This window comes from Vicia villosa, unplaced genomic scaffold, assembly GCF_029867415.1.
Source record: "Vicia villosa cultivar HV-30 ecotype Madison, WI unplaced genomic scaffold, Vvil1.0 ctg.000282F_1_1, whole genome shotgun sequence".
Classification (NCBI taxonomy): Eukaryota; Viridiplantae; Streptophyta; class Magnoliopsida; order Fabales; family Fabaceae; genus Vicia; species Vicia villosa.
In genome coordinates, this window is record NW_026705120.1 from 537,815 (window position 1) to 551,591 (window position 13,777).

Below are 13,777 nucleotides of genomic sequence, written 5' to 3' on the forward strand. Positions count from 1 at the left end.
TTTGATTACATGAGTTAGTTCCGGCAAGCTATATATAGGATACAACACATTAAGTAACTCTAACTACCACTACATCAACCTTTTGTAACCTCTAATAGTAAATTTAACTAATCATTATGAAATAGATAGCTGACTGATTAAGCAAGTTGCTGGTCAAAGTATCAGCTTATGACAGTTAGGTTGGTTAGAATTGGTAGGAAGCTTGTAAAACAAGTTACAAGTTCAACCGCCGATGATTTTACTTGGTGGGATCCCCCACCTATCACCATTAGACACCTTTTGCTAATCTTTATTTTAGTTGTCTCTTTTGGTTCTCTTGGTTGTTAGAATTTCGGGTATGATAATCCTGGATAACTTCGAAGAACCGTGTTCGTTCACTTTCCGAACAAAGTATTTCGACCCTATTCTTGTTTGGGTTCACGAAATCTTTGCGAGAATAATTCTCGAAGAGCGATCTGTTTTTGACAATAGAGAACAAATCAGGAATGTAGAGAGGAAGTATATTTCCGTGTACTAAAATTGAGGCCAAATGACTCCTTATATAGGAGATTAATAACAGAAACCGAAAAGGCACAACTTTTCAGAAAAACGGTTATATCGGTTGCGAAAGGGTACAACTATTCAAACGAATTTTTCGAACGGGGCGGTTATATCGGTTGCGAAAGGGTACAACTATTCAAACGAGTTTTTCGAACGGGGCGCTGCCCCGCACCCCAGCCAGGGGCTCTGCCCCTTGGACCCCGACGGGGCGCTGCCCCGCACCCCACCAAGGGCTACGCCCCTTGGAACCCCGTTTCAATTATTCGTATTCAATTACACGTTTGGCTCGACGAACGTGCACTCCGCACTACCCTAACTCGTTTCAAACTTAACGCATAATTGCATTGGCCTATAGTAAATCACATTACTACCAAAGTACATTGATGATACTAAAATCACCAACATTGGTTAGGGTCCCTTTCCTCTTTTCTACATCTTTTATCTCACCTACTGTCAAAGTAGAATTATTTCAAGTAGAATGAATTTATGGGAAAAAATCACAACTACTGTCAAAATAAGTTCATGATTGTCTCAATATTTTTTACATCTTCAAACTAATATAACAAAAGTACTATATAACTACATACAAACTAAACGGAGGAGTAGTAACTCTAAAGTTTCCACAAAATGATTCATATAGTTGAAGCCAAATCATGATGCTAACCACAGAGAATAATGAATTAAAAGTTATTTTAGAAATGATATCTTTGAATATAGTCAAAATTTACTTATAGTTTGAACTACAATCATAATTTTTCTGTACCTATATAATTATATTCGAAAACAAACATAACTTTTGAGTTTGTCATTTCATTCACAGAAATCAAACTTGAATTATACATCAGACTGTGGTCTCCGCTACATAATAACTAAACTTAACTATTTCCACTAACTAAACAACAATCAGCCAAAAGCTATTATCAACTTCAGATAAAGAATCAACATTAAAATATAAAAGCTTCCACAAATATGTCAAACCAAATAAATTTTATATAATTCAAGATACGAAAAATTTCTCAGAATTCAAAACTAAAAGAAACTTAACATAAAAACTTCATCAAACTGTTTAGATGCATAACAGAAAAAATATATGAAACAAAACAAAATAAAACGACTAAATGTAACATGCCACCATGCCTAGAAGTCATTGTATCCACTCCAACCGTGCTCAAGTGAATTCCATAGATGCTTAACTGCCTCTTTCTTCTCCACACCCCTTTCTGCAGCCTGTTTTGCAGCCTTACTCATCTCTTTTTCAAGTTCTACCACTCGCATTATTAGCTTGTTTTCATCATTCACTTTAGTTCCATAATGGACCACCAGCTCCTTCAGTGAGCTGTTCAGCTCGTCTATATGATTCTTCATTTGTGATATTTGATCGCCCCGCGAACATATCTCAGCCTTAAGCTTATCAACCTTTGCATTGGCTTCATTTATTTCAACCCTTACCTTGTTTGATTCCTTATTCGCAGCTTTTGCATCATTTATTCTTTGACCAAGTTCTTTCTTCAAACAACTGATTTCGTTTTGCAAAAGTTTTACTTCAGCAGAATGAAGCTTATTCTCACTCGATTTTTCAGCTCCATGTAGCATTACTTTTTTTTCTAACTCCTTGTTTCTAGTCTCGAATTCCTCCAGTTTAGAAGTCAATTGTTGTCTCAGTTTTGACAATCTGTCAATATCAGCATCCATCTTTTCTCTCTCCCAAGAGAAAATAACCTCATTATCAACCAGTGTCAAATTCAAATTTCTCAACTCCTCCTCGTGGTTAATGTCACTCTCCTCTTTTATTGAAACCAAGGTTTCTATGTTGCATTCTAATGCAGCGCGATTTTCCTTTTCCTCTTTAATCTGACAATACAACTGATGAATCATAGATGACTTACTATCAAGTTCCTTTCTTAAATTTGTGACTTCATTCTTTGAAATCTTGAGTTGTTCCATCAAATCTGTAATCTTGTTGACACAGTCTGGAATATGAGTATCCAACTCAGCAGTTTGTTTTTGCAGCTCCTCCTTTTTCAGACTCAATTCCTCCCGCACATTTTCAAGTTGATTTTCACTTTCAGTAAGTCGAGTCTTCAATTTGAAAATCTCTTCTTTCGAAAGCTCCTTTTCTTCATTCAACTTCTCCGCTTTCAGCTTCAATTCTTCGCGGACATTATCAAGCTGATCCGCTTTCAGCTTCAATTCTTCACGGACATTATCAAGCTGATCCGCTTTCAGCTCCAATTCTTCCATCACATTTTGGAGTTGATTCTCACTCTCTTTAGTTTGAGTCTTCAACTTGAAAATCTCTTCTTTCGAAAGCTCTTTTTGTTCATTCAGCTCCTTCACTTTCTGCTTCAATTCTTCACGGACATTATCAAGCTGATGCTTTTTCAGCAACAACTCTTCATGCATTTTATCAAGATCACCGTTTTTCAAATTTAATTTGCTCTCATAATCAAGATGAACATTTTTCAAGTCCAGCTTCAACTTTTCACGCAACATAAAAAGCTGACCCTTCTTCAGCTTTAATTCTCTGTGCACACTATCAAGCTGCCCCTTTTTCAGATTTAATTCTCCGCGCACATCGTCAAGTTGATTTTCACATTCTCTAATTCGAGTCTTCAACTTGAAAATCTCTTTATCCGAAAGCTCCTTTTGTTCATACAACTCATCCTCTTTCAGCTCCAATTTTTCATGCATATCATTAATCTCACTCTCACTATTCTCAACTTGAACTTTCAAAGTTACAATCTCTTGTTCCGAAAGTTGAAGCTTAAAATTGGAAACTCTTAACTCTTCCTCCTTTTCAATGAACTTTTTGAGCAACTCTTCATAACTTCTATTGTCCATCTCCCACAAAAAACCATCATCATTGTTTTCCACCCTGACGAACTGGTTTTCATAGTTTCCTTCAAGGTCAACATCCTGAAGGGACTCCTCAGGCATTACATGACAACTGGTCACAGAGATATCAATTTCGGAATCGGAAGCCCATGATGACATAGGTGATCCACAACCCTCCTTCATAGAAACCACAGAGCTAGCATCAGAGTCCGAGAAAGAAATCGAATCAATATTGAGTGGTTGAAGGTCACGTTTCAGCTCGGTAGTCGTGTGATTTAGGATCACCCCTACACTCTGTCCATCACAAGGTGAATCACAATTGTTAGAGTCCTCCATCTGAAAGATAACAATAAACTCAACGATTAGAACTCAACAATTACAAGAACTACATAGTAGAAGAACAATAAACACCATAAAAAGCTGCAAGTTTTCTATACCAATCATCAACAATCAGAAAACAACATGATGTTCAAACTATAATAAAATGTCACAATGATTAAATTAATATAAACACAATAGCATGAACAATAATAAACATGTATTGCAATTTGAAACCTACTTCGTGACCCTATTATTCACATGCATGCAAAACAAAGTACTCTTGTTCTTAAAATAACCATTACGTTTGAAAATTTCACAGCAATTAAACAAAAATTGTGAAAATATGAAGGGATAACGTGATTTTTCACCTGATGATGAGAATGGAGTTGCCGTAGGGTTTGGAAAAGAGCTGAGTTTAGTTGATATTTTAGGGTTTATAATCCTTACGTGTTTGTTAAGTATATATTATGGAGGCTTCTATTTGCGAGGTATGGGTATCGCTAGTTTTAACTGATTTAGATTTTATTGTCTTTATTAATTTGCTGTTTTGATTTTTTATATAAATATTTGATATTTGATATTCATATATTAAATTGTGTTGTATAACAAAATCAAACTGATTGAATATTAGATACCTATCAACATAACTGACATATTATTGAGTTATTTTTTATTAAAATTAAAAATAAAGATATAATTTATGGTGCACAAATTATGTATGTCTTCAATATATAATACATTTTTAAATAAAGTACGAAATTATGTTCAAAATGTGCCTACAATTTTATTTAAAAGAAAATATAAATAATAAGTACAAATTGATCTAAATTCTAAATAAAATATATATTAAAAGAAATTTGTTTTAAAATAAGAAGAAACAATTTTTTACTAAGATTCATGATTTTTTTTATTTGCAATTAAATTTGATTTGTTTTAAAAATGTATTAATTTTATCTTTTAATTTAAGTTTATCAAATAGAATTTAATTTAAAGAAAATTTGATTTGTTTTATAAAATTTTTTAAAAGATTTTTTAAGATTAAATGGTGGATAAAAAAGACTTTAGGAGGCCTTTCTCTTCATGATGCTTCTATATATACAAGTTTTTTTAGGAGAAATAATATCAACAGGTAATAGAAAATATCAATTGATAATTATAAAAAAATTGTTCAAACGATTATATTAAATAAAATTAAAATATAAAAAAATATATGGCCTATTATTTCTCCTAAAAAATAAGTTATTTGTAAGAGTTTTTGATCGAATACTATTAACGGTTGAGATTTGAGATAAATTGTTTTGATCGAATACTATTAATGTTTGATAGATGATAGAGTTAGATCAAGATTGAAATATTGTATTTCACAAACATTTAAACCATAGCAATTCAAGAGTAAACAAACTAGATCATCTATATTGATTATTAACTTATTCATACACAATATTCACAAGAAAAATATACAAAAGGAAAGGAAGATTATATCAAAGCCTTGATACTAACAGGATTTAGCTATCCATTGACATGGAAGCTTGCACAAGAAGGAAAGGATGAAGAATAGCAAGCATCTACGATGATTTCTCGACGATCAATGCTCCGATTCTTCGATTCTATGTTGCTACAATAAGATTAGGGTTTCTTGGCTCTCAAAATGGTGTAACCTCTCACAATTTCGATTTTGTTCCTTAAATAGAAAAACAGAAATTCGCAGACCGCGCTAAGCGCCATAAAGCGCGCTTAGCTCGCTACCCAGAATAGTTAAACCGCCCAAATATCGCGCTAAGCGCACTCCAACCTGGGCTTAGCGCGGAAGTTTCTGCCAGGACTTCCCACTTTTCATCAAAACCGCGCTTAGCGCGCTCACACCGTGCTTAGCGCGGAAGCTATTTCCAGAATCCCTTGCTTTTGGTCTTGAAATATCTTCTAAGCATTTTTCATGGTTCAAGCTTCCATCCATCAAGCAAACCTACAATTTTAGACAAAAATGAGCATATAAGAACTATTCGACGATAAAATAAATATACGATTATATATACAAAATCAAAGAGAAATAACTAATGATTTGCAATTAAATGACTCGAAAGTTACCAAAAATTACACTAGATATTAACACATTTTGGTAACTAACAAATTGCAGTATGATTTGTAATCACATGTCCAACAACATTAGAATTCGCATCAAACACTTTCACCCATGTTTCTTCACATATTTTCATCATAACTCAACATTTGAAAATCCATAAAATCAATTTGCATGTGATTTGTAATGTAAAATATTAACATTAAGTTTTTCTAATGGTGTATTTCAAATATTTCCTAATTTAAATTCACTTCGTAACGGCCGCAATGTGTATCGCAACAACCGTATGGCCGCAATCATAACACCCGCAACCGCATCTGCGACCGCAACCACAACCACAGTTTAAAACCTCAACCGATTCTAAAAGGTGACTAGCTCTCAATCATTATCCCTAAGGATGAATATCAAGCCGGAGTGGAAGCTTGCAAATATAACCTACATGGGAGAATTCTTTGGCCAAAGGGTTTAAAATTGCTATCTACTTTAATGATTCACGACAAACTCTCCTCACTTTGGAAGGACTTAGGAAAATAGGGAGTGATTTCTCTTGGAAAAGGATTTTTTTAATTCACATTTTCGTCCCTTAAAGATGTGAGGCGAGTTTGAGCATCTGGTGCATGGAATCTATCCTCAAGTTTGTTAAAGCTTTTTCCTTGGTCTAAAGACTTTACTCCTTGTATTCAACAAAGTAATACTGTCCAAGTATGGGTATGATTATATGGTATAGCGCATGAATATTGGCATCCTAAGATACTATTTGCCATCGCACGCAGTATAAGGACTCATATATACTTTGATATCGCTTCCGCTAAACCCATAACTAATATAACTTCCAGACATTATGTTAGGGTGTTAATTGACATGAATATATCTAGTAAATTCTGTTACAAAATTCTAGTATAAGACAGGGTTTTGTCTTCTTTACGGATCTATAGTATGAAAACCTTTATTTTTGCACTTGGTGCAAAAAAAAAACTAGCCACTCCTTAGAAGTTTGTAGATTTGCCAATAAACGGGAATCAAAATAGATTGACTCCTCTAATAAGAATTCAGGCTCTACTTAAGTTTTTGTTCCAAAACCTAAGTTAAACAACCTTGTAACTTTTGTCTCAAAGAGCATATCCATGTGGAAATTGCTGCAACTGAGTCCATGCGTGCTATTTCCAAAGGAAAATAACCTTTGGTAAACCTTAATAACCAGGTTCATTTTTCCCTATTATTATTCAACCTCCCTATAAATATATGACCCCTTCTCCTAATCAAGATTTTAATTTAGTTACCTCTCCTATTCTGAGCACTAATGAGATTGGAGCTTCAGAAGATTCTAAATTTGTTGATGCCACAAATGAGGTGGAGTAATCCATTTCTAATTCAGAAAAAGAAAATGTTACATTAAGAAACAAGAAATTCTTGGCAAACTCTTGGGTCACAATGGTTAATCAATCTGAATCAGATGATGATATTCAGGAAGAATAAGATCTTTATTCCAAATTGTTATGTCAAAATATCAAAGGAAAAAAATTCAAGTAGAGGAATAGATCTAGATCAACTTATTTAACCAGATCCAAATCTGGTAATCATATACCTTATCCATGAAGTTCCTATATTAGAACGCAGTGGGCCTCGCCAACACCCATACAAAATTGGCCCTAAATTCGTTTCTCAAATCCCAAAAAACAGACATTTGCTTTTCCTCTGAGCCTTAAATCTCTTTTTCCAAATTCCCTCAGAGTGTGTTTGGATGAGGTAATTTGAAATTTTAAAGGAATTTAAAATTCAAACCAATTCAAATGATTCAATTGAAATTCATTCATTTTTAAATTATTTTGTTTGGATGGAGTATTAAGGAAATTCATTGTTAGATTTTTGGTGTCTTTTTTTATAAAATTTAAAATTTTTGGATCAAATTAAAAAATGAAAAAGTAGGGACTAATTTGCAAATTTTCAAAATTTGAAGGACCAAATTGTAAATTTAAAAATTATTAAGGACCAATTTGCAATTATTTGAAAATTTTTGGGGTCAATTTTATAATTTTGGAAAATATGAGGACCAATTTGCAAATTTGAAGAAATAATAATAACATATACATTCTATGGAACATGAGAGAAATTTCAAATTCTTTTGTTTTTGGTGTCATTTCAAAATGATTAAATTTAACTTGGATGAAATACTCCATAAATTTCCATCATTTTAAGAATTCTTTATTTTTGTATCCAAACAATGGATTTTGGTCAAATAATTTTAAATTGCCTCAAAACATTACTTTCCCTCATTAAAATGCTTCATCCAAACACACTCTCAGAGATTCTTTAATTCCTTAGGATATAAGCTTTTTGCTCAAAACATTAGAATAAATATAACCCAAATTTGTGGTGTATTAGTGATAAAACCTTCAACCCTCAAATACTTTTGTCTACTGACCAAATATTCTCTTTAAGAACAGACCATGGCTCCATCAGTATCTGCAATATTTTGATTTATGCATGCACCTATCACATAAAAAAAGGAAATATAAGTGGCATGGCCTTTCTATGATTATAATTCTAATCCCTTACCTTGGTCTTTATTAGGGTATTTTAACTCTATATTGAGGGCTTATGAGCATAGAGGAAGAATTTCCACTTGTAGATCCACTTTTTTTAGATTTTGCCAACTGGATTGATCTAAATAACCTGATAGACCTTGAGACCTTTGGTGCTTACTTTACCTGAAGTAATGGTGGAATCGGTTCTAGCCATGTTTAAAGGAGGTTGGACATAGATCTCAGTTCAAAATTCATCAAATGTGGATTCTAAATGACAATTGCCTCAACCTTATTCAATTCTACTGATACACCCCTAAAGTTGGTTTCCCCATGTATATTCTAAACAAGAATCTTCAATTGATAAAATCTAGGCTCAGAGTTTGGAATAAATACATTTTTAAGTAATTTGCAAAGGAATGTCAAAGATAACAATGATAATATTGTCGAAATCTAAATTCCTATTCAAAATTATGGTGCCACTGGAGACATACTTTTGAAGGAAAAAATGCTCAAGTGGAGTTAGAAAAAGTGTCTTGGCATCCTGAATGAGACAAAAACGCCTCTTTCATTCATATGATGACCAAGATAAATAGTTATATAAACACTATTACTCACTTAAAAGATGGAGGAGACAATATCTTGCGTGACAGTCAAAGTATTATCGCCCATGCCACAAACTATTTCACTAACTTGTTTGATAATGCAGCTGCAGGTCCAAATTTTCCTAATTTAGATTATATCATCCCCTACCTGATAACTAAAGAGATGAAATCCATGATTACCTCTTGCCCTTCTATGGAAGAAATTTAAAGTATTGTATTCAACCTTAGTAAGGTTAGCTCTCGTGAACCTGATGGGTTTGGGGAATTCTTTTGCCAAACCTATTGGAACATTATGCAGATGGATGTGTCTAAAGATGTAGTGCAATTCTTCAGCCAAGACTAGATTCTACCAAATAATAGCTTTATTAAACTTCAAATTTAAAATTATGACAAGATATGTGATAGGGGGTCTCCTTGTCTAACCCATCTAACACACTTGAAGCATCCATTAAGCAAACCATTAATCATCACATGCATATAAGCTAAGGATAAAATTGTAGATATCCAAGAGGTAAATTTAGAATAGAACGCAAAACACTTCAAGACCTTGAGCAAAAGGTTCTAGTCCAATGTATCAAAATCCTTATTAATATCCACTTTGATGGTTAGATTTCCACCAAAACTTTTCTTGTCTAGGAGATTGAATGCCTTGGAGGCTAGGCAGATTCAATATTTGATATTTCTCCCCCTTATGATCCCTTTTGCTTTTTGAGATAAGATGAGGCAAGCCTATCAACCAAGATATTATTTTATCCTCACATATAAATAAACCGAGGTATAATTCTTGGACGCGGCATGTTTTTTTTCTTAAAAAAATATACAATATGTTCCGCCGGTTTTTTTAAACCAAAGGGTAAACTTGTTCAATGTACATGCTCTGAATCTCAGAAGCTTGAGATTATGTTTTTATTTCATTTAAAAGTCGTTTCTCTCGAATATTTTATTTTTAATCTAACAGTACGCCACTTTTCACCATATCTTCAACTTGTAGCATTCAGTTTCACTTGTCTAAAAAACACAAACAGAACCCTAGTGAAGATCCCTTAACAAGAGAGCCATAAACACATATCATCCTCAATATTGTTAGGGTTCGGTTTGTTGGTTGCATTTTGATAAAATAAGAAGTTCAGCAAGATGTTGGACAAGATGTCGTTACATGTTGCTACGACATTGCATCCTGTGTAATTTCTATTTCTGGAAGATCTGCTTCTAATGTCCCAGAAGATTTATTTTGTCATTTGTGGATCAAGCACTGCATTTAATATTGTATTTAATGAGTATTTGTTTCAAAGTTGAAGAGAGAACATAATATCTGATTTGCTTGATTGGATTTCAAAACCTTTTGCCTTGCCTTTGAAGATTTGATTAGATATGATTTGATCTCGTTTGATTTGCATTAGGTTATAGCCAGATTTAATATCCAAGCCCAAGCGTTGCACTGGACTATAATGGTAAGAGTCTAAACCTAAGTAGATCACAAAGATGGGAATAAGGATTGGTGTCTTTTAGGGTTTCATCTGTTCTCTGTCTTTGTTACCCTCTCATGTATCATTTTGATACTAAGTTGGACTTATTGTTATTTGTTCATTGTGATTCACTCATGATTTTTTAATCATGAGTATAATCTATTTAATTAGGAAGTATTTCTTCTGTCAATTGTTATTGTTGTTGACAATCACAAATGTGTGATTGAGGGAAGTGAGAGGGGTCTCATATCTAAGAGAGTCCTAGGTATAAATTACATTGGTAGTGATTAGGTGAAAAAATTGTAAACAATTGTTGTTTAGGGTTTCAAAATAATATTATTATAGTAGATTTCCTTCCTGGCTTGGTAGCCCCCAAATGTAGGTGATGTTGCACCGAACAAGGTAAATAATTGACTGTGTCTTTTAGCTTCTGTAATTTACTACTGCAAGAATTAATATTTGGTAAAATTATTCTGTCAGTAAGATGATGTCTTGACATCTATCTTGACATTATGTTTTGGTATGGTGACATCCGTCTCAACATTTATTTGAAAGTGCCAGAATTTCAATTGGCATTAGAGCAAACACCACGTTCTGTCTTGGGTGAGCTCCAAGGAAGATACTTTCTGATACCATGGAGTATGGACAAAAAAGGAGGCTTCAACAATAGACCACCACTCTTAAATGGCGCCAATTATGACTATTGGAAGTTACATATGGTAGTATTCCTAAAATCTATTGATAGAAAAACTTGGGAAGTTGTCTTAAACGGTTGGAACCATCCTGTTGTGAAGAACAAATAAGGGAATGAAACTTTGAAACCAGAAAAGGACTGGTCTAAAGAAGAAGATATACTTGCTTTTGGAAACTCCAAAGCTTTCAATGCCCTATTCAATTGTGTTGACAAAACCATGTTCAAGTTGATAAATACATGTACCGTGGCTAAAGATGCATGGGAAATTCTCAAAACCACTCATGAAGGAACTTCATAAGTTAAAATATCAAGACTTCAGCTTCTCACTACTCAATTTGAGAATCTCGTGAGGAAGGATGATGAATCCATTCATGACTTCCACATGAGCATTCTTGATATTGCCAACTCTACTTGTGCCTTGGGAGAGAAAATGTCAGAAGAAAAGTTGGTGAGAAAAATTCCCAGGTCTCTACCTAAGAGATTTGACATGAAGGTGACAACCATAGAGGAAGCCCACGACATTAGCAGCGTGAGAGTAGATGAAACATTTAGGTCACTTCAAACATTTGAATTAGCTATTAGTGACAAATCTGAAAAGAAAAATAAGAGCATAACTTTTGTCCCCAACCCTGAAGATGAAAAGGGTCGATATGACCTTGATATTTATGAAGATATGTCAAATGCCATTGTGTTACTTGGGAGGAAATTTAACAATGTGGTGAAGAGAATAAACAAAAGGGAAAGACCTGATGTCAAGAACATCTCACCTGACATCATCAAAACTATGATTATCATGAAAGAAACAAATCTGAAGAGAAGTCATATCAAGATAAATGTATTCAATGTTTTGAATATGAAGGATTTCGTCACATTAAGCCTAAATGTCCCACCTTCTTCAAGAAACAAAGAAATGTTTTATTGTGTCTTGGTCTGATGGTGATGAATCAAAAGATGAAACAAAAGTTGAGATTGCTAAGCATGTTACTGCTCTCAGTGGCATATGGGACTGTGATGAAGACTTTCATATTGAAGAAATGTATTATGATGAATTGAATGATGCTTACAAAGAATTATGCATTAAAAGTGAAGAATTCTATAAAATAGGAAAAAAACAACAAGAAATCATAACCCAATTGAAAGATGAAAAAGAGGATTGTCTGCTTGGTATTTTTTATCTACATGATGAAGTGACTTTGCTAACATCTAAACTTGATAATATGACGAAGTACATAAGGATGTTGTAAGAATCACGTGTTTCCATTGAAGAACTACTCGTTGTTGTGGAAAACCTTCTCCGCCAAAATAGGTTATTGCAGGACAGAGCAACCCTCAGGAGCACATTATAACAATCAACACTCAGATGGATATCATCAAAGTTACCTACTCACTAAAATGAAATCTGGTGGTGGGCACATTGAAGGACACTTCCTTATGTTGACACATAAGCCTCCCCAAGTTTTTCATAACCAGCTACCAAGATTTGGCGAGGAAATAATACATCAATTCTCCGCTAGCAAGCATAGAAAAATGTCGACCATGATCTTCTTCAACATCCACCACGAACATGGAAAATATCTCTAAGAATACCTGGCCCATTTTAATAAGGAAGCCATCAAGGTCACACCTTAAAATCATGAGGTGTTTGTAGGAGCCTTTTAGAACATTCTAAGATGGGGCATTTCAACAAGTCCTTGGCTCAGTAAACAACTGCCACAATGGACAAGATAATGGAACAAGTAGAATGCTACATCAAGGGGGTAGGAAATTAATGTAGAGAAGAGGTTGTGAGATACCAAAGAAAATGGAGTGTTTAAATCAAAAGTCGAGGGACAAAGAAAGCATAAGAACCAACTACCCCAAGAGAAAGTGTTAATAAAGACCAATTGAATATTGTTCGAATATTTCACCATGTTGAATACAAGGCAGGAACGAATTCTTCAAGAGGTTTTCCATATAACGATCCTTAATGCACCTAACCCACCCAAGGGGAATGCGATAGGAATGACTACTAGGAAATGATGCAAATACCACAGGGTGCAAGGTCATCACAATGACAGTTGTCACTAATTGAAATAGGAGATCAAGAAGTTGATACAAGGCCGACTTCAAAAATACGTACAGGATGGCATACAAAGCAATAATATAAAAAGACACCGCCATAAGAGCCATAGGGAAGAACCTCACAGATCATGAAGGTTCGGAGCGGTCAAGAAGATTGGGGTAAAAATAATGTACGCCACACATTGAATACTATAGCTAAAGGATTAACATACGACGACAAATTTAGCTCATCACAGAAAAAATTTGCTAAACAGGTGATGCATTTGTAAGTTTCCTTTCCACCGAGTCTAGAGCCCTGATCCTAACCGTTAATTTCTCACACAAAGATGCTTAATATATAATTCCACATGAAGATGATCTGATTGTGATTAATCTCTAGATCCACAATTGGAATGTGAAAAGATTTATAATTGATCTCGGATGTTCGAGAGATATCTTCTATTGGGAGGTTTTCCATGGGTTGAAGTAATGTCTGGAAATACTCCAACCATTCAAGGATCATTAGTAGGCTTCCCTTGCAAGTAAGTGCAAGGTCGAACACCTTCAAAATTGACTAGAGTTCAAAGACGATGAAGGTAAGATACAAGTTGAAGGTAAAGACCATTCATATAGGAACCAATAAATACCAAGCTACTCTAATCAGAATGACCCTTTCC

At 34.1% G+C, this 13,777-nt stretch overlaps 1 protein-coding gene across 1 annotated transcript; it reads right to left on the reverse strand.

Moving 5' to 3' along the window:
- Positions 1 to 1,677: 1,677 nt before the first annotated feature.
- LOC131626303 (uncharacterized) lies at positions 1,678 to 8,512 on the reverse strand. Its single transcript, XM_058897134.1, has 4 exons — positions 8,482 to 8,512; positions 7,054 to 7,139; positions 5,540 to 5,659; positions 1,678 to 3,711 (listed from the first exon to the last, which is right to left on the reverse strand). The coding sequence occupies exons 1-4, from the start codon at positions 8,510 to 8,512 to the stop codon at positions 1,678 to 1,680; spliced, it is 2,271 nt and encodes a 756-aa protein (XP_058753117.1).
- Positions 8,513 to 13,777: the final 5,265 nt, after the last annotated feature.